General features: G+C 52.4%; 1 protein-coding gene and 1 long non-coding RNA gene across 2 annotated transcripts; one reads left to right on the forward strand and one right to left on the reverse strand.

The window, feature by feature from the left end:
- Positions 1-3,055: 3,055 nt before the first annotated feature.
- HPX (hemopexin) lies at positions 3,056-8,270 on the reverse strand. The gene is made up of 10 exons (XM_072993316.2): positions 8,127-8,270; positions 7,521-7,612; positions 6,855-6,932; positions 6,357-6,499; positions 5,766-5,922; positions 5,198-5,410; positions 4,641-4,757; positions 4,170-4,300; positions 3,822-3,966; positions 3,056-3,428 (listed from the first exon to the last, which is right to left on the reverse strand). The coding sequence occupies exons 1-10, from the start codon at positions 8,189-8,191 to the stop codon at positions 3,157-3,159; spliced, it is 1,413 nt and encodes a 470-aa protein (XP_072849417.2). The 5' UTR covers positions 8,192-8,270; the 3' UTR covers positions 3,056-3,156.
- Positions 8,271-8,358: 88 nt separating this feature from the next.
- LOC144587986 (uncharacterized) lies at positions 8,359-17,562 on the forward strand. The gene is made up of 2 exons (XR_013543271.1): positions 8,359-9,288; positions 12,140-17,562. It is a non-coding gene; the product is annotated as an uncharacterized LOC144587986 (long non-coding RNA).
- Positions 17,563-18,685: the final 1,123 nt, after the last annotated feature.

Raw genomic sequence — 18,685 nt, forward strand, 5'->3', positions numbered from 1 at the left:
GCTTCCAAGCCCCCAAAGGCTGTGGACGGTCTCCGTTCCCCTGAGGGAGGGGGCGCGGGGGGGGCTTTTGTTGCCGGACTCCTCGGAGCAGTGCTGTCCCGCCCCCGGCCCCAGAGGGGGGGGGAAGAGAGAGTGATGCTCGGTCCCGGGGGCGCCTTCTTCTCAAACTAGGTAAGGAAACGGGGAGGAGGGGAGGAGGCCAAGGGGACAGCCCCCCTCCTTAAAAGCCCACCCCCCGAAATGACCACAAGCAGGGAGATGGCCAAGGTTAGTGATTTCACAGACGCATAGAAGGCCTACTTGGAGCGCCTCTTTTCGAAGGGGAAAAGGAAGAATCCATGTGTTTTTGGAGAGGAATGGGGGGGCGGGAAAGGGGACGTCAACGGATGCTACTGGTCCCCCGGCCCCAAGGGCGAAGGCGGCGGCGGCGGCGGCGGCGGCACGGGCGGCGGGAGTCCACGGGGTCTTCTACCTGGGAGTTCTTCTTGCAGGCGTATTTTAGTGTGACTATCGGGTAGGATTTAAAAAGCCAGAAAGCAAGCCGGAGTCTCTGGCAGGCGCCCTCTTTCGCGGCCACGGCCCGCTTCGCCCGGTGCCCGGAGCCGGTGGCCTTCCTGCAGGCGCGGCGCTGGCTGGCCCCGGGGGCGGCCGCCCAGCTCCAAGGCTCGGCCCCCGCCGACGAGCGGGCCTTTGTGCGCCCCGAGCGGGAGCTGCTGGAGCGGGCGGGCCGGGCCTGCTGGGGGACGGCGGGCGGGCCGCCTGCGAGGAGTGCGTGGCCACCGCCGCCGCCTTCGCCCACCTGTGCCTGGCCGGGCGGGCCGGTCAAGGCGGCGCCCCCCCCCCGCGAGGCGGCGCTCCTCCTGCAGGCCTGGAGCGCCGCCTGCTGGCCCTCTGGCAACGCCGTGGTGGCCCCGCAGCGCCCCCTGCTGGAGCAGGCCGTGCGGCAGCCCCGGCCCCGCCGCCCGGCCACGGCCGGCCTCTGCCAGCAGGTGAGGGCGGTGCTGGGCGCGGCGGGGCTGCTGCCGGCCGCCTGGGACGAGCGGGCGGGCGCCCTCCTCCACCGGCGCGCCCAGGAGGCCCTGGCCGAGCGCGCCCGCTACTTCCGCGAGCAAGCCCAGGAGGAAGTGGGCCGGGCGGCGGCGGAGGAGATCCCCACCCACCTACCCACCGGCGGGGGACCTGGCCGCCCTGGCCGCGGGGCTCCCGAGGAAGCGGGAGCAGGACTTCGACTGGCTGTGCTGGTGGGCCGGGATGGCCTGGCGGGAGGAGGAGGAGGAGGGCCGGGAGGAGGAGGAGCTGGCCCGCGGCGACTAGGTGGCCAGCCGCCGGGCCCCGGGGGCCGCCGGAGGGCAGCTCCGCCTGGCGGCCTGCTTCCGGGAGAGCCCCTCGGCCCTCGCCCGGGCCCGCACCCACCAGCTGATCGGCCAGCTGGAGTGGAAGCTGCCCAACCCGCCCCCGCCGGAGGTCTACGCCAGCCTGGAGGCCGAGCCGGCCCGAGCCCGGGGCTACCTGGCCCGCCGCAGGCTGCAGAACCAGCTGGCCGAAGGGCTGGGGCCCGGCGTCCCCCTCCTGGTGGTGCCCGGGAAGCTGGCCCTGAAGAGCGGCTTCCCCGCCGCCGCCGCCGCCGCCCCCGCCAGCCTGATGCACGAGGACCGCCACCGCCTGGCATCGGGCACCGTCTGCATTTCTGGCTGAGCCCGCCCTCCAGAAGCGAGAGAAACGAGGGGCGCCCCAAGCCCAGGCTGCTTGGCTGACCCCAATCGCCCCCCTCCTGCAGAGCGGCCTTTCCCGACCTTTTTTCGAGTGGCGACCCTCTTCGAATAACAGCCAAGTCAACTGCAGGGCCCCTCCTCACATTTAAAATATAATTCCAAACCAATATTTGTGCCTGGTTTCTTGTCTATAACCTGGCTGCCCCTGAAAACAAGATAGGCAGGAGTGAATTTTTTTTATTGGGTAGAAACAGTTCAGGCTCCAGGGAGGAAGTCCAACACCCCCCCCACACACACACACACACATTTCTCCACTGCACCTTCCAGACAAGTGTGTTGCCGGTGGTGGTGGCGGCTTCGGGCATCGGACACACTGGAAGAGCCATTGAACCGAGTGGAGCTTGCTTCTGAGCAGGCCCATCAAGGGCAGCCCTGTGGGGTGCTTTGGGCACAAAGGCCGGGAAGAGGAGATGTTTCAAAGCAGGGGGAGAACCAGGCAAGCAAGAGAAGTGGGCCGGAGAAGCAGCAGCCAGTTTCAGCTCCTGCCGGGCAGCGTCCAAACAATGTACCTAGCAAGGGTCCCAAAGTGTGCCGCCCTCAACGTGCCCTGCCCACGAGATGCGCCTTCTGTGCCTCACCTACGAACATGCAGCGTCCCCCTGCCCCACCCACACCTGTCTGCCCTCCCTAGAACTGCATTTCCAGTCGGAGCACTGCGCCGGCTTCCTCCTTCCCCTTGGCAAAGGCGCTCGGCCTTCTGCGCTCCTCTGAAGCTGCTGCCGTCTCCAAAGCTCTCCTTCTGGCCTCCTGCTCCGTCCAGCCCCCCCCCCCGAAGCAGCTAGACAAGGTTCCCCATGGCCTTCTGCAGGGGTTGTCTTTCTCGGAAAAGGGTTGCGATGGCGGGGCTCAGGGACCCCACAGGAAACCCTTGGGGGTTGTGCCCCACAGGCTGGGAAACTCTGCTCTAGAGTCACTCCAGGTTCAGTGCCAGCCTCCCCGAGGTGAGACAGGAGGGCTGTTGGCCCCAGATGGTCCAGCTGGGATGAGAGCAGGGAGGGGGAGGGGGAGAGGGATGGTAACTGGCAATGATGCTTCACTCAGCCCAGAATTCTAGGCTGTGGCTGCTGAACACCAGTTCCCAGGGATCTGTGCATCTGAACCCGGAAACCAACAAATGGAGGTACAATTTGGAGAAACCTTTGATGCCCTCGCCTTGTTTGTTGCTGCTTCCAGTCTGAGGAGTCGGGACCCCGCTTCGTTCAGAGGGAACCCACCTCCTTTTCTTGTCTATAAGCCCCCAGACCCCAAACCCACTTCAGAAAGCAGAGGCCCAGGCACACAGCTGTGGAGCATGGGCATGGATTTATTGGCTGTGCCAGGCTGTGCCAAGGTGGCACTAGGGGAAGACATCATAGCCCCCAGCCATTTGGGGGAACTGGTGTTCTCACTGAGGGTGGTGTAGAGAGGGAGCACCCTGCCCCACTGCATGCGGAGGAGGGCAGTGGAAAAAGTCCACCACAATGCTCTTGGCGGGGGCAGGGGCCGTGGCCTTAATGAGCTGGTCTACATCAGCATAATGGTGGAAGTCAGATCCGTGGAAAAGGAAGACCCCCTTGGAAGTACACAGAGCACCATCCACATGAGCGTGGGGGATGGGCTGCAGGGGTCCTGGGTGACCAGGGCTCAGCTCCAGGTCCACGCGCCTAAGGTGGTTTCCTGGAAGGGGAGGAGGGAGAGGGAATCGGGTCAGATGCACGGCGCTCCCTGTGGCAGGAGGTGGGACTACATCCTGCCCACCTGGCCAGCAGAACTCAGTCCTCCCCTCCCTTGGAGCCCAAGCAGGACAAGAGAGGGTGGAGGAAGAAGCCTGGTGTGTGTGTCACACACACACACACACACACACACCCAGCTGGCCGTGCTCCCGCCTGCATGAGCCCCCATTTGTCTGGGCAGGGCCTCCAATCCTTCAGCTCCGTCTTGCCACCCTGCTGCTTCCCCCATCTAGGAAATCAACCCAGCCTTCCTGGTCTTCAAAAGGCTGCAGGTTGGATCCGAGGTGGCCTCCGGGTCCTGGCCCCCCTCCCTCTGCAACGGCCCCTCCCCTAGTACCGTGGATGATGTAGAGGGCCTGGGAGCGAGGGCAGGTGAAGGTGGCATCGGCTTCTGCGACTCCCAGCTCTGCTTGCAAGGGCCGAGGGTAGCCGTCCACTCGGATGTAGCCCCGGCCAGTTTGGTAGATGGTCACTTGAGAGCCCTGGTGCGCCGCGGACAGGCAGAAGGGAGAGAAGGAGGGTGGGTGAGTGGGCAGGCTGGCGGCTGGCTGGCTTCTTCTGCAAAGGGGTGGGGGGTGGGGGGGAAAGGCAGGGTCCTCCCGTTCCCACCCTGCTGAGCATCTCTGGCGCCTGTGCCCCCTTCCCCCATGCCCCTGCCCTCCACCTGCCCCTGCCAGTACCGCACCTGCACCAGGTAGAGCTTGTTGTCCCAGCTGAAAGCAGCGTCAACGTCCCCTTCCAGATCCTTCCACAGGTGCTTGAGCGGCCAGGCGTGCCACCCATCCCGGTGGGAGTCCAACTGGAAGTAATGCCCCTCTGTGTGGAGGAAGGGGGGTAAGGGGGGCAAAGAGGCAGTGGGGTCACCGCCTACCGCAAGCGTGTCCAGCTACAAGGGCGGGGGAGCCATTCTCTCCCTCGCCCCCCCCACTACACGCCTGCCCAGGTGCCACTTGGCTTCTAGTTTTCAGAAATCAGCCATACGCCCAGATCTCCTTGCCCCCCCTCGGCTCCCTCCTGAGATCGGCAGCTGCTGCAGCCCTGCCCGGCTCTCTCTGCCCGGGTCTCTTGCCACCTGCCCTGGAACAGGCCCAGGATGTGCACAGCCCCACCCCCACCCCCTGCCCATAAGGCAGGTCCTGCACGTCCCCATTGTTACCACGGAAGGCATAGATCCGGCCGGTGTCATCCGAGAAGAAGGCTTGGAAGGGTCGCCCGCTGCAACGGTCTGCAATCGCCCTGGCAGTCGCGTTGCCCTGGGTGTGGTGCCCGTGCCCTTCAGGGGGAAAGGGGAGAGAGAAGGAGTCCAGACCAAGTCCTCTTCCAGACCCGCCCGCCCCGCCCGCCCACCCTCCTGCCCGCCTGACAAAGTCTGTCTAAGTAAATGGCAAGGGCTGCCCCCTCCTTCCATAAACAGGGTCCCTCTCAAACAGGAACCTGGGGTGGGGGTGAGGGTCAGACCCACAGCCTTCCCCTCCTGAACCCCAAAAGGTCTGAAGGTGAGGGCAGGGGGGTGCTCCAGCCAGGTACGGATGTGTGTCTGATCCAACCCGCAGAGGTGAGAGGGACTTCCATCCGTAGGTGTCGCAGCCCTGACTTTGACCCAGGCAGGCACGGGCGGGGGGGGCGCAGCCTCTTTGATCCCTCTCCGGACGGCTCCGGATGGCAAGTCTAGGCCCCCTTGACCTCCCCAGTTCAGGTGGGGGAGGGCCTTACCCCTCCCAGGGCAGCGCATGAAGTAGTCCCTGGCGTCTCTTGGGTAGTTGGCCCCCACTTGGCCTGTGACCGGGTCAAAGCGCAAGAACTGGATGCCCTGGAAGCAGTAGTAACGCCCCAGCCAGCGCACAGCAGCCGAGCAGTTGGCGACAGAGGGCCACGAGCGCTGTTTGAGCTCCTTGGTCGTCAGATCGTAGGAGTAAACGACGGTGCCTGTGAGAGACGCAGAAGGCGAAGGGGGGTGGGTGCGCCAGCCACATCAGCATAAGATTTCCCAGAGCCCTCCCCCTCCTCCCCCCCCACAAACTCTGGCTGCCAGGATGCTTAGGAGCAAGCCGTGACCATCTCGCGGCCCCCCCCTGTGAGCTGTGCAGCAACGGCCAAGTTGCGATTCAGTTGCAGAGGAAGCGGTCATCGCTGGGGTCAGGGGTCAGGTCTTGGCTGGAGATGGCTAGCCAAAGGCCAGGGGTGCCTCCACCCACGACCCCCACCTCCGCTGTCCCATTGTCTTAGCAATGACATTGCGACCCTCCCTCCCCCAACTTGCCATGGACCCAATCCGCCTCACCTTTGAAGAAGAAGATGGTTGCTGCATGTGAGCATTCCTGGGCGTGACACTCCACGGCTGCATCCAAGTCCCCAGGAATCCCCGGGAACTCCTCCTCAATAAGCCGGGGGTATCCGTCCTTCAGTCTGCCTTGGGCATAGGCCCAGAGATGCTTGCCCTGCAGGACAACAGCACAGGTGCTGCTTCTGACCACCTTTGGGGGGGGGAGGGGGGCAACACACACACACACACCATACCCTGCAGGGACTCCCCCACTGGCCTCCTTTCTCCCTTTGGCAGCCTGACCCTGTGACTCAGGAAGCGTGTCTGCCTCTAGCCCTCACACGAACACGCCAGCCCATACGGGGGGGGGGGGAGGGCTCCCTCTCTTCCCATTTCACTCTGAGGTGGGGGTGGGCAGCTCCTCAGGGGATCCCACCTGCTGACACCAAGACCCAGCCCAGGCTCTCAGACACCAGTGGCCTTGGGAGTGGCACCTGGGGGTGGGGTGGGGGCACTCCTCCAATAGAAGTCTCTCTCTCTCCCCCCCCCAAGGAAGACTCAGGAAGGCCCTGATGGGAGGCAGGTCAGCTCTGTCCACATCCCATATACCTGGAAAAGGTAGACGTTGTCATGGATGCTGGGGCGGTCCGGGTGGTGAATGCGAAGGGCGGCATCAACAGGGCCCTGGATCTCCGGCCAAGAAGCATTTTTCAGCTCAGCTGCCCCGGCGAACCCTTTCCAGACCAGATCTCCTGGGGAACGGAGAAACACCCACGGGGGGAGAGAAGTGGGGAGAAGCACGGCTGGGGACCCTCCCTGGCTGACCGGTTGGCTGGCCGACCAGGGGCCCTTGAGGTGGAATCCGTGTGGACCAACCCTCTGCACATTGAGGGAGCCACGCGTGGCCCAGTGACACAGGCGCCCCTTGCAGCTGGAGCCCCATGCCCTAATCCCGTCAGAGGGAGCCCCCCCTCCCCGTTCTCCCTAGAGCAGCCCCTCAAACCAACCCAGCCCCACAGTTCAACCTCCCCGGACACATCTACCCCCTCCTCTGTTCCCACCAAGGCCAAGGCGAAGAAGCCCAGCCCAGCCCTGCCCTCCGGCTACCTTTGAAGAAGAGCATGGCCCCAGCCTCGTCCATGGTGATGGCGTCAAAACCCTCCTCTGAACAGCGCTGCTTTGGCTCTGGAAGGAGGAGGAGGAGGAGGAGCAGCCCCGTCAGGAGAGCCCCAGGCCCTGAGGCCTCGCCCCACCCATGCACTCACCCCACACCCTGAGGCCTCGCCCCACCCATGCACTCACCCCACACGCTGGCTGGCCGGATGCTCGGGCCAGCCTCATGTCTCAATTGCCCTCACCATGGCAGTGGGGGGTGGGGTGGGAGGGGGAAGCAGGGTTTCTCACCACGAGGGGGGAGGAGGGGGGAAGCTCTTGGTGGTGGTAAGCATGTTCCCCACGCACACACACACACACACCCCTCCTGTCCTCCTGCCCTCCTGCTTCCCCTTGGAGGAATCCTGTTTTGGGGCAGGGGGGCTTCTACCATACGGGGAGGGAAGAAAGGCCAGAGCGGAGAAAGATGGCCCTGGAGGACACGGAGCGCTCTGGGAGGCGGCAGCAAACCTCCGGGCCTCTCACCCCCCCGCCCGCTTGCCCAGTTTGGATGCTGGACAGATTCAGCTGGAGAAGAGAAGGGGGTCTTGATGCAGCCCCCTCAGCTGCCAGGTGGGCTCCCACTTGCTCCTGGAAGGATGGGGGCCCATCTTCTCCCACCTTTGTCCTCCACAGAAGGATATGAACCCAGATGATGCCAGCTGCTGCCAGTTCCGTTTGTTTTGCCGCCACCGCCTCTGCCATCCTGTTTGCTGCCAGAGAAAGGGGTCATCAGCCTTTGGCCTCGTTTCTGCTCTCCGGCAGCCTCGTCCCGGGGCTGCCCTGCCTTGATGGTCACTCCCCCGCCCCAGGGCTAGCTAGGGGAGAGAGCCCTGGACAGCACGGGGGGCCCAGGGCTTCTGAGCCAGAGCAGAGCAAGCCAGGGGAGGGTGGGCGCTGGCAATGCCAAACCGGTGGGGGCGGGGGCGGGGGCGGGGGCGGCAGAGAGAGAAACCCCGCCGGCTGCACAGCGCTGGGCTTTCTTCCCTGGCCTGCTCGGTCACACTCTGGGCACAGTGGCCCCCTTGCACACGAAGGCACCAAAACCCAGCCAGGGCCGGCTTCGCAGCCCCCCCGCCCCGTTCCCGCGCCCCGAAGGGCCCCACAGCTAGCGGCTCCCCGCCTGTTGGCGGCATGTAACAATAACCGCGCCCCCCCCCCCGCACGCAAAGACGAGAGCAGAGCCCTCCGCCCTCAGCAGCCTGCCCCCCCCCCGGCAAGACTCACAAGGGATACGCCAGGGCCAGCCCGAGGGCCGAGCAAAGGTAGAGCGCGCCAACCGCGCAGCGCATGGTGCCAAGGCGGGATGGGTACCGACCGACGGCCGCTGGGGCAGCTGCTTATATGGGGGGGGGGGCGGGCGGGGGAGGGAAGAGCCAGAGGAGGGACAACCCTCCCTCCTCAACCAACCACCTGCGCTCAGGTGGACCGGCGGCTGCTGGCGGCCGCGACCTTTCCCGGAGGGACCGACGGAGAGGGCAGGACAGGCGGGGCGCAGCCCTGCAAGCCTCGCTGCATCCCCTGCGAGGGCAGGGGATCCCACCCATTCGGCTGAGGGACCCTTTGGGGCAGCCCCTGAGCGGTGTGCCTTCCCCCTCCCCCTCCCCAAAGCTATGGGTGCAACTGCCAGGAATCTCTGTCCCCCCCCCCCCCCCGCTTCAGCTCATTCCGGGCATGAAGAAGAAGAAGAAGAAGAAGAAGAAAGGGACCCTTGACCCCGGAGGGGGGGTGTAAATATTTGAGCTCGGTGGGAGTCAGCACACGCCGTTCCCAAAGGGCCACCAGGCGCGTTGCTGGAGGGAGCGCCAGCCGCGTCGCCAGCCCCTCGACCAGAGCCACCGCCTGGGCTGGGCAGAGGCTTCACTGGGGCTCCTGTGGGCCAGTCCTTCTGGGGAGGGGGCAGCGCCACTGCCAGATCCACTCAAACGCCCAGAAACATCTGGGCTCTGCAGCAGTCCAGGGTCAGAGGCCCCTGAGCGGGGTTTAAACGTGGAAGATAAGACAGATTACCCATGGAAGATACGGGGACATTTTTCGTCAGAATCCAAAGAAGGCGGGCAGGCGACAGTGTGATCACAGCTAGGCAGCCAAGCCACTGAAATGGTGGTTTGGGGATTCTTACATCCTCAGAGTCTCAAGGAAGGGGAAAGAGCAGGCTGAACTTATCTCCCACAGAACTGAAGTCTCATTTTCTTTCATAGAATCATGGAATAAAGGAGTTGGAAGGGGCTTATGAAACAATCAAATCCTTCTCCAGGCTGGAATACAAATCAAAGGATATCTGCCAGGTGGTTGTTTAAGTTTCTCTTGAAGTGTTGGAGCACTCACCTCCTCCCAAGTTCATGTACTGCTCTAACAGTTAAGAAGTTTTTCCTAATATTCAGCCAAGGTATGGTTTCCTGTACCTTATTATTATGTATCCTTGCACTCATTTCACGGATGAAATGTGGAAGAGATTGTCACTCTCGAATTGGCCTTCTCAGCCACACTAGGCGCTGTTCCAAGTCTTCCAAGTCCTCCATACAGAGCACGTTACCATAGTCTTTCGAGACTGAAGGATGCCTAACTAACTAACTCATTTCACACGCTAGCAAGGTTATGCTCAAAACCCTACAAGGTAGGCTTCAGCAGTATGTGGAGCGAGAACTCCCAGAAGTACAAGCTGGATTTCGAAGGGGCAGAGGAGCTAGAGATCAAATTGCTAACATGTGCTGGACTATGGAGAAAGCCAGAGAATTCCAGAAAAATATCTACTTCTGCTTCATTGACTATGCGAAAGCCTTTGACTGTGTGGACCAAAGCAAACTATGGTGAGTCCTTAAAGAAATGGGAGTTCTTGACCACTTTATCTCCTGAGAAATCTATAAGTGAGACAGGAAGCAACAGTTAGAACTGGATATGGAAACACTGATTGGTTCAAAGTTGGGTACGGAGTACAACAAGGTTGTATATTGTCTCCCTGCTTATTTAACTTCTGTATACTGTATACAGTATATACTTTCGCATATATCATGCAAAAGGCAGGACTGGAGAAATCTCAACCTGGAATTAAGATTGCCAGAATTATCAATAACCTCCGATGTTACCACTCTGATGGCAGAAAGTGAGGAGGAATTAAAGAACCTCTTAATGACGGTGAAAGAGGAGAGCGCAAAAAAACTAAGATCATGGCCACTGGTCCCATCATCTCCTGCAAATAGAAGGGGAAGATATGGAGGCAGTGACAGATTTTACTTTCTTGGGCTCCATGATCACTGCAGATGGTGACAGCAGCCACGAAATTAAAAGACGCCTGCTTCTTGGGAGGAAAGTGATGACAAACCTAGACAGCATCTTAAAAAGCAGAGACATCACTTTACCAACAAAGGTCCACATAGTCAAAGCTACGGTTTTTCCAGTAGAAATTTATGGAAGTGAGAGCTGGACCATAAAGAAGGCTGACAGCCGAAGAATTGATGCTTTTGAATTGTGGTGCTGGAGATCAAACCTATCCATTCTGAAGGAAATCAACCCTGAGTGCTCACTGACAATACAGATCCTGAAGCTGAGGCTCCAGTACTTTGGCCGTCTCATGAGAAGAGAAGACTCCCTGGAAAAGACCCTGATGTTGGGAAAGTGTGAGGGCAAGAGGAGAAGGGGATGATGGAGGACAAGATGGCTGGAGAGGGTCACTGAAGCGACCAAGATGACTTTGACCCAACTCCAGGAGGCAGTGGAAGGCAGGAGGGCCTGACATGCTCTGGTCCATGGGGTCATGAAGAGTCGGACATGACTTAAGGACTAAACATCCCCCCATGTAGGCATCCTTCAGTCTCAAGAGACTATGGTAACGTGCTCTGTACGGAGGTTTTGGAACAGCATCTAGTGTGGCTGAGAAGGCCAATTCGAGAGTGACAATCTCTTCCACACTGAAGACAAATCTAATCTGTCCCCATCCAGCTCCCTGGTTTCTGGACGGCCTCTTTGCCTCGGCCTGCTGTACAAGTGTCTCTTCAAATTGGGAGAGGCCGTGATGCACCGGCTGCCTCCAAGCTGGACGCTCAAGACGTCAAGGTTTCCCATCTGTCGAGGTCCATTCCTAAGGCCTTCAGATCCCGCTAAACAACAACAACATTTATGGTACAAGGGTACACTGGACAAAAGGCATGTGGCCATATGGACTGAACTAGCCTATGGACATGTGGCTTATGGAATGACATGCCTATGGAAAGGCATTGAGGAAATCTTTTGGTTTGCTGAGGATGCCTTCCAGCCTGAAGCTATGCATGATGGATTGAGCAAGAAAGGCTGATATGTGATTGCTGTGGCAACAAGAGTCTGGCCAAGCTGGAAGACAATGGAACAGTATGGCCAGGCTACAAAATTGGATACCAGGCCCAGAGCATACCCTGTTACAGTGCTCTATGGTCACATCATGTACTACAGGACAAAGGGGGTGATTCACTTTCTGGGAATAAAGGGGGAAAAAGCACAGTGCACTTGTTCTCCCAGAGAATGCAAGAGAATTAGGGACATCAGTGGAGCAAGAAACAATTGTCGCTTGCGACTCGGACTCAGGAGCACAGACTTTCATCTCTCACATGCAGATGCTTCTCAGTTCACTTTTCCTCATGTAACTGTAATTTTGCTGATTTTGAGTGCTCTGGGACCTTCGGTTGCCTTGATTTTGAGAGAAGCTTCAGTGTTTACAATGGGGTAGACTAATTCTGGGAGGTTGTGTGTGTGTACACACACAGAGGGGGGGCTGGTGGAAGGTTAGGGGCAAATATAATGCTTCATAAAGGTCTAATTGTGGCTGATTTTGGATAACTGTAATTTCATCTGATACTTTAATACAGGTTGTTCTGCTTTATACTTTTCATTCCATTATTGTTATTATTCTGTAATTATTCTGTAAGCCGCCCAGAGTGGTAGAATATTCCAGATGGGCGGGATATAAATCGAATGAATGAATGAATGAATGAATGAATGAATGAATGAATGAATGAATAAATAAATAAATAAATAAATAAATATTGTATTGTGTTAGAAATTCTTTGAGTTTGCTTTTATTTCTTTTATAGTGTGCCTCCATTTCATGAATCCTATTCCCTGATTACCTGCTGCAATTTAAATAAATTCTTCCATTAATATATTTGCAAGAGGCCTAGTGTCATTTCTGTTTATGCCTTTCTACCCACTGGGGTAAGAAGAACCTTGTTTTCAATCTGTGTTTTTCTGTTTTGTTTTTTTGCCAACAGCACCCATTTGCACTGTACAGAGGACAAACAGGACAGTCTCTATGGAAAGGAATTAATGGACATAAATCAGATACTATTCCTTCTTTATGGTCCAGCTCTCACTTCCATACGTCACTATAGGAAACCATAGCTTTGACTATGCGTACTTTTGTCAGCAAGGTGAGGTCTCTGCTTTTTAAGATGCTGATTAATAGTGATCACATATTAAATGAGTAAATTTGGGGGTAGAGCTGGCATACGGATTTGTAACAGGGCATCGTCCCCATGGTTGTATCAGTGTGGTATAACTTACTGTGCGTCAATTATTGCCTGAGATTGTGAGGCTATTTGTAAGCAAATATAGACCTGCCACCAATTGCTTGTGAGAGTGAAATGTTCTTGTCAAGAATGAATGGGCTGGAGATCATTCATGACTTGTGGGTGGTCTCAGTTGTGGGCTGAAAGCAAGGACAAATGGTGTTCGGTCATTTCCTCTTCTGGGTTTGTTTTGCAGTGGGTTGCTTCTGGGTATTCCTCTTGCCCAGTTAATTTCCTCTTTAACCATATCATATGGGTGCTGTATTGTAGTTTGAGATCCATTTTGGAGATCCTTGACTTTGGAGTCTCTGAGAGTAATTATTTTTCTTTTAAATAAAAACAGTCTTCAAAAGCAGAAATATTTATTTATTTATTTATTAGATTGATATACTGCCCATCTAGAACGCGTCTACTCTGGGCAGTTATATAGCCATAAAAGACCACAAATCCACCATGCCACAAACACGTTAGAACTAGCCTTTACTCAGGGGTCTAAAAGAGAGGTTACAGAGCTGTGACCAAGAGCAGAGAGGCTATCGAGTTGCCCTCAGGACTTGGCACTGGCTCCTGCCATCTTGGGAGAGCCCCATCTTCAGCTGCCAGGCTGAAGCCACGAAGCTCCCCAAAGGCTGACCCGGCACCCTGAGGTCCTCCTGTGCCCAAAGGGGACAGGTTTGCTGGGACTGTAAGGCCAGCCACCAGGCCAGTCTGTGAGCGACAGGAAAGCAAGCTGCTATAACTAGGAGAATTCAGACCGAAGAGCTTGAACAGAACACTGTAGGAAGGGTTTCACGCACAGCCTCTAGGTACAGGACGTGCAGGCTATGATCGCTCAGGCCAGCTGCCTCTTTTGACACAGGAGGGGCAGAGGGGCATGGAAACACCGAACCAGCCGCTGTGACCAGCTGGCAACCCAAGAACTAGGGATGATGCTGTTACTATGTGCCATCAAAACACTTCCAATTTATTGAAACTTGAAGATGCAGTGGCCTTCAGAAGATCATATCATTAATCACCCAGTCAGGTCTTGCAAATGAAACCTTAATGGGTCAATCCATCTCATGCTTGGTCTTCCTTTCTTCCTGCTGGCTTCAACTTTTCCCAGCATTATTATCTTTTTCTTCTCGTTGTGTGACCAAAGTAGGACAGCTTGGGTTTCATTTTTTTTCCTTCTACGGAGAGTTTAGGACTCAATTGACCTACATTTGTTCATCTTTCTGGTGGTCGAGGGTATCCACAAAGCTCTCCTTCAGCACCATACTTCAAATCAATTGATTTCTTCCCTTGCCAGCTGTCCCTGTTGTCCAGCATTCACATCCATATACAGTAGTAGGGAATGCCATAATATAAATGATATTAATTTCTTTCTAGTGATATGTCTATTCCCAAAGATCTGTTCCAGCTCCTTCAAAGCGGCCATTCGGAGTCTCTGCCTTCTTCTGATTTCTTGGCAGCAGGCTCCATGATTTGCCCTGTGTAAGTATAAAATATAATACTAGGCCGATTCAACACAAACTCCTCTGCTGTATCCAAATGCCAGCTATGCCATCTGCTCATTCTTGGGACCTTGACTGGAAAACATCCGGACATAGTCCAAAAGTTACTTAGTGGTCAGCAGCCAGGTATTGGCCAATGCCATACACTGATGCAAACTTAAGGAGGCAACAATTCTGCTTTTAATTGCATCCTCTAAAAAAAAAAAAACCTCCAAGGGACATGCTCCAGTGTTTGGCCAATTGCTATGGGTCTCCCTGAGACACAAACAACATGATGCTTTCTATAATGGATCGTTTGTAACACAGAACAGAAAACAAGTGTTCTCTAAAGAAACATCCAGAATCGTGACTCTAGCCTTGTGTCAGCCAAGGAAAAACACTCTGCAAGCAAGCAAGCAAGCAAACAAGAGCACACAAGGTCTTTCGGGACAAGGAGAAAATAATGGGACTTGGGAGTCTGACTACCAGACAAAACTGTCACATTCACAAGCCAGCAGCAAACATTGCCCAATTCAGGATGGCAAGGTGGCAACTCCGTGGGAAACTGTGAGAAGGCCTGAGAGGGACAAGAGGACTTCACCTGAAAAGGGCTTTGTTCTCCCAAGGCTACAGGTATGAGGAAGGACACATGAGGCTCTGACAAAAATGCCACTGCTTGCACAAGAGGGAAGGACCCTGCTGTGGCTCAACAGGCCCCACCCAAAGAGACAAGAGATTGCAACAGGGTGACTGCACAAAAGAACAGCTTTTCCTCTCTTCTCCAGGTATCGGCACCCACAACTCCCACTCGCATTCCTTCAGTCAAAGACAAAGCACCTACTGCCCATATTTTATCCCATTCTTCTCCTATTACTTCTTCATCCAAATCATTTTGCCATTGCATTTTTAACCCTACAGTACCCTGTTCTACTTGATTTAATAATTTACAGTATATATTTGACTTACAGTTCCTTTTCTTTCTGTTTTTTCCTCTGATTTCAATCTTTTTTCTATAATTTCTTCAAATTTTGTCATTTTTCTACCTTTCCCTTCTTTAGTATACCATTCTCTTGTCCACTTTTCTAACTGAATTAGATTTAACCATGAATACCCTTCTCCCCCTAATATCTTTTTTATATCCCCTTTTTCTTTTATCTTCTCTGTCCAGTCTTTTAATCTGCTTATCTGTTTGCTTTTGAATACATTCTTTAAGTTTTTTAAATTTTCTGGAAAATTCCTTAAATCAACTACCTGAGATAAAGGAGATATCGGTGGACTCAATACCTCTCTAAATTCCTTCCAATTTTCCAACATATTTATTAAAAACGGATTTTTGATCTTTTTTATCCCTTCTGCAATTTTTTTTTAAACAAGATACTTTCCACAGTTTCTTGTATTCCTTCCGTCTCAATATCCATCCAAATTAAATTTTTATTATCCTTAATTATATCTGGGATATGTCTAAGCTGATTCGCTACATAGTATAATTTTATATTAGGTAATCCAAGACCCCCCTTTTTTTGTGCGACATACCAGTTTTTTATTAATCCTCCCTTGTTTGTTTCCATTGCAATAACAATTTATCATTGTCTGCCATTCTTTTAATTGTTTTTCTGTAATCTTTATAGGGAGCATCCAAAATATAAAATTTAATTTAGGGATTATTTTCATTTTATATAATGCGACTCTACCAAACCATGAAATTTTTAATTTCTGATATTCCTTTATCCTTCCAGTTATCTCCGTTTTTAATCTATCCAGATTTATTTTGATTATTTCTTGTAGATTCCAAGTTATATTAATCCCCAAATATTTCATAACCTTTCCTATTTTACCTTCAAATATTATTTTCACTTTATTTTCCTCTTCTTCTGAATGGTTTAACAATAAACATTCGGACTTCCCCCAGTTTATCCTTAATCCCGTTATACTCTCAAATTCCTTCAAATGTATTTTCAACCTTTCAATTGTTTCAGCTGGATTATTAACTATTAATAATGTGTCATCGGCAAATAAATTTATCTTACCATTCTCTTTATTATCTACTCCTCTAATCTGTTTATCTTCTCTAATTATCTGTGCCAAAATTTCAATTATCATTGTAAAAAGTACTGGAGATAGGGGGCAACCTTGTCTAGTGCCCCGACCTAAGTATATTGTTTCAGTGATACCATCGTTCACTATAACCTTAGCTGTATTCTGAGAATAAAGTTGGTGAATTATATGATTGAAATTAGATCCAAACCCTAAATACTTAATTAATGTCTTCAATGACTCCCATTCCACTGAATCAAAAGCTTTAAATATATCTAGTGATATTACTCCCGCCTTAGAATTACTTTCTTTCGCCAAGTTCATTACATTAAGTACCCTCCTCATTAAATCAGACATTTGCCTACCAAGTATAAATCAATTTTGGTCTTTTTCAATATATTTCCACATAAAGCTATTCAATCTTTTTGCCATCATTGCCGTAAATATCTTAGCATCCTGATTTATCAATGATATTGATATTGGTCTATATGCATCCATGTTTGCAGGGTTTTTATCTGGTTTCAGTATTAAAACTATAAGTGATTCTCTCCATGAAAGTGGGGTTTCTTCTCCCTTTAATATCTTATTAAATAACTCTTTAATTTTGGTATAAGGATCTTTTTAAATACTTTATAATACTCTGGGCCTAGTCCATCTGTTCAGGGGTCTTTCCTACTTTTAAACTGTTTATAATTTCCTCTATTTCCTTTTCCGTAATCATCTGCTCCATGTCATTTTTATCATCATCTGAATTTTTTTTATTAAAGTTTTTGTGTGTTTTTGTTTCTTTTGAAATCAAGAGCATGGTCACTTTCTCCCAGAGTTCGTCTGACTACCACTTCTTCTACCAAGTCATCTCTATTAGTTTTGACCAGGATAGCTATTCCTCTGGCTTCTTCCTCTACTTTTTGTTGGAGAAAATTATCAGTCACGCAATACAGGAATTTCTTGGAAGAGGCATACTTAGCAGAATTTGCCTGTCAACATTTATCAGGATAATAAAAATTTCCTATTACTACTAGATTATGTTTCTGTGAAATTCTTGCAATTTGTTTTTCAAAGGTTTCATCTGCATCTTGATTTGGCAGTTGGTAGTAGACTCCAACTACCATGTTCCTTTTGTTTTTTGTCCCAGTTATTTTAATCTAGAAGCTCTTGATGGAACAACCAAGCTCATCCTCCTGTATTTCTATGCAGGAATATGTGCCTTTGACATATACTGCTACTCCACCACTCTTTTTATTCTTTCTGTTTTTTCTGAACAATTTATATCCTTCAATTGTTGCATTCCAGTCACGGGAATAATCCCAGCAAGTTCCAGTTATTCCGACCAAGTCATATTTACCCTCCTGAACTAAGACTTCCAGTTCTTCTTATTCATTTCCCATACTGTTGGCATTCGTATATAGACACTGGAGATTGTATTCCCAGATGAAAAGTTCCCAGTTTCTGGAAACAAATTAGTAGCTACTGGCAATTGTTTTGATGTGGTAAACAAAGATTTTGGAACCATTCCAGTAACTGAAATAAGTTGGGGAGGAGAATGTCCTGATCTTGCTTCCACAGTCTTTTAAATTACTGCCTTAATGTTTGGTACTAAGAAAAAAAAAATTACAATATGAGGCTGGATGACGCAAAGTTCTCACTCAGACTCCTTTGCAAATGTTGTGTTCTTTGAATAGTTTTTACACCTCATTTGCATCACAATGGGCCATTCAAGACAGCTTTAACTTATTTTTTTTTTAAAAACCTAGCAAAATTATCCCAGAACACAGGACTGATACAGGATCTGCAAATAGGGAAGGCAATGTCAATGTATCATACTAGCAGCTCAGAATGCAAACCAAACAACAGTCAAGCAAAACAGAAAGTACTATCGGTCGTGTTCTGAAGGGTGTTCTTCCTGAACACCCTTCAGAACATGGCTAAAGGACCCAAAAAACCCACAACAACCATCAGATCCTGGCCGCGAAAGCCTTCAAGAATACAGAAAGTACTACCCCTTGTGATACCAATGAACTATATAACTAGCATCACAGCCAGCCCTGGCCTAGGGTGCACACATAGTAGGCCTCCTTCAGTCTCGAGAGTCTATGGTAACATGCTCTGAATAGAGGTCTTGGAACGTCTAGTGTGGCTGAGAAGGCCACGTAAGGTAGTAAAAAATGTGCACTAGTGTGTCATGGAAGCTGAGAGCAATGCCATCAGAAGACATTTCAAACAAATCAATTATTTTCCTGTCAGCTTTCTTAACCGTCCAGCTTTTGCACCTCTACATGCTGGTCAGGAATACAAGAATGTGGATTATCTTGATCTTGGTCTCCACCTAATGATCATTGCACTTAATGATCTTTTCTAAATCCTTCATTGCTGCCCTTCTCAAGTCTCAGTCTGCGAAAAGGAGGGCAGGGCAGACAATGTCACTGCCAGAGCACCATCCATCATCCATGGAGCAAGTGGTGAGGCAAAGCCCAAGATCCCTGAGACTGAGAGGAAAACAGCCCTTTATACGGAGGAGCAAGAGCCAAGCAACAAAGGAAAACCGCTGGTGACGATGGTGGAGGAAGTAGTGGAACAGAGAAGTTGAAGAGTCTAGTAAAACAACTGACAGGTCCAGAACAGGGAATGAGTCACTGAATACCAGAGATGACAGGACAGAAAAGGGCAGAGCCAGAGAGTCTGTTGGAAAAGGTAGGAAAGAAAAGAGGAGGAGGAGTGAATGGAGAGGAAGAAAAAGTCT

Source organism: Pogona vitticeps, chromosome 3 (assembly GCF_051106095.1).
Source record: "Pogona vitticeps strain Pit_001003342236 chromosome 3, PviZW2.1, whole genome shotgun sequence".
In the NCBI taxonomy this organism is placed as follows: domain Eukaryota; kingdom Metazoa; phylum Chordata; class Lepidosauria; order Squamata; family Agamidae; genus Pogona; species Pogona vitticeps.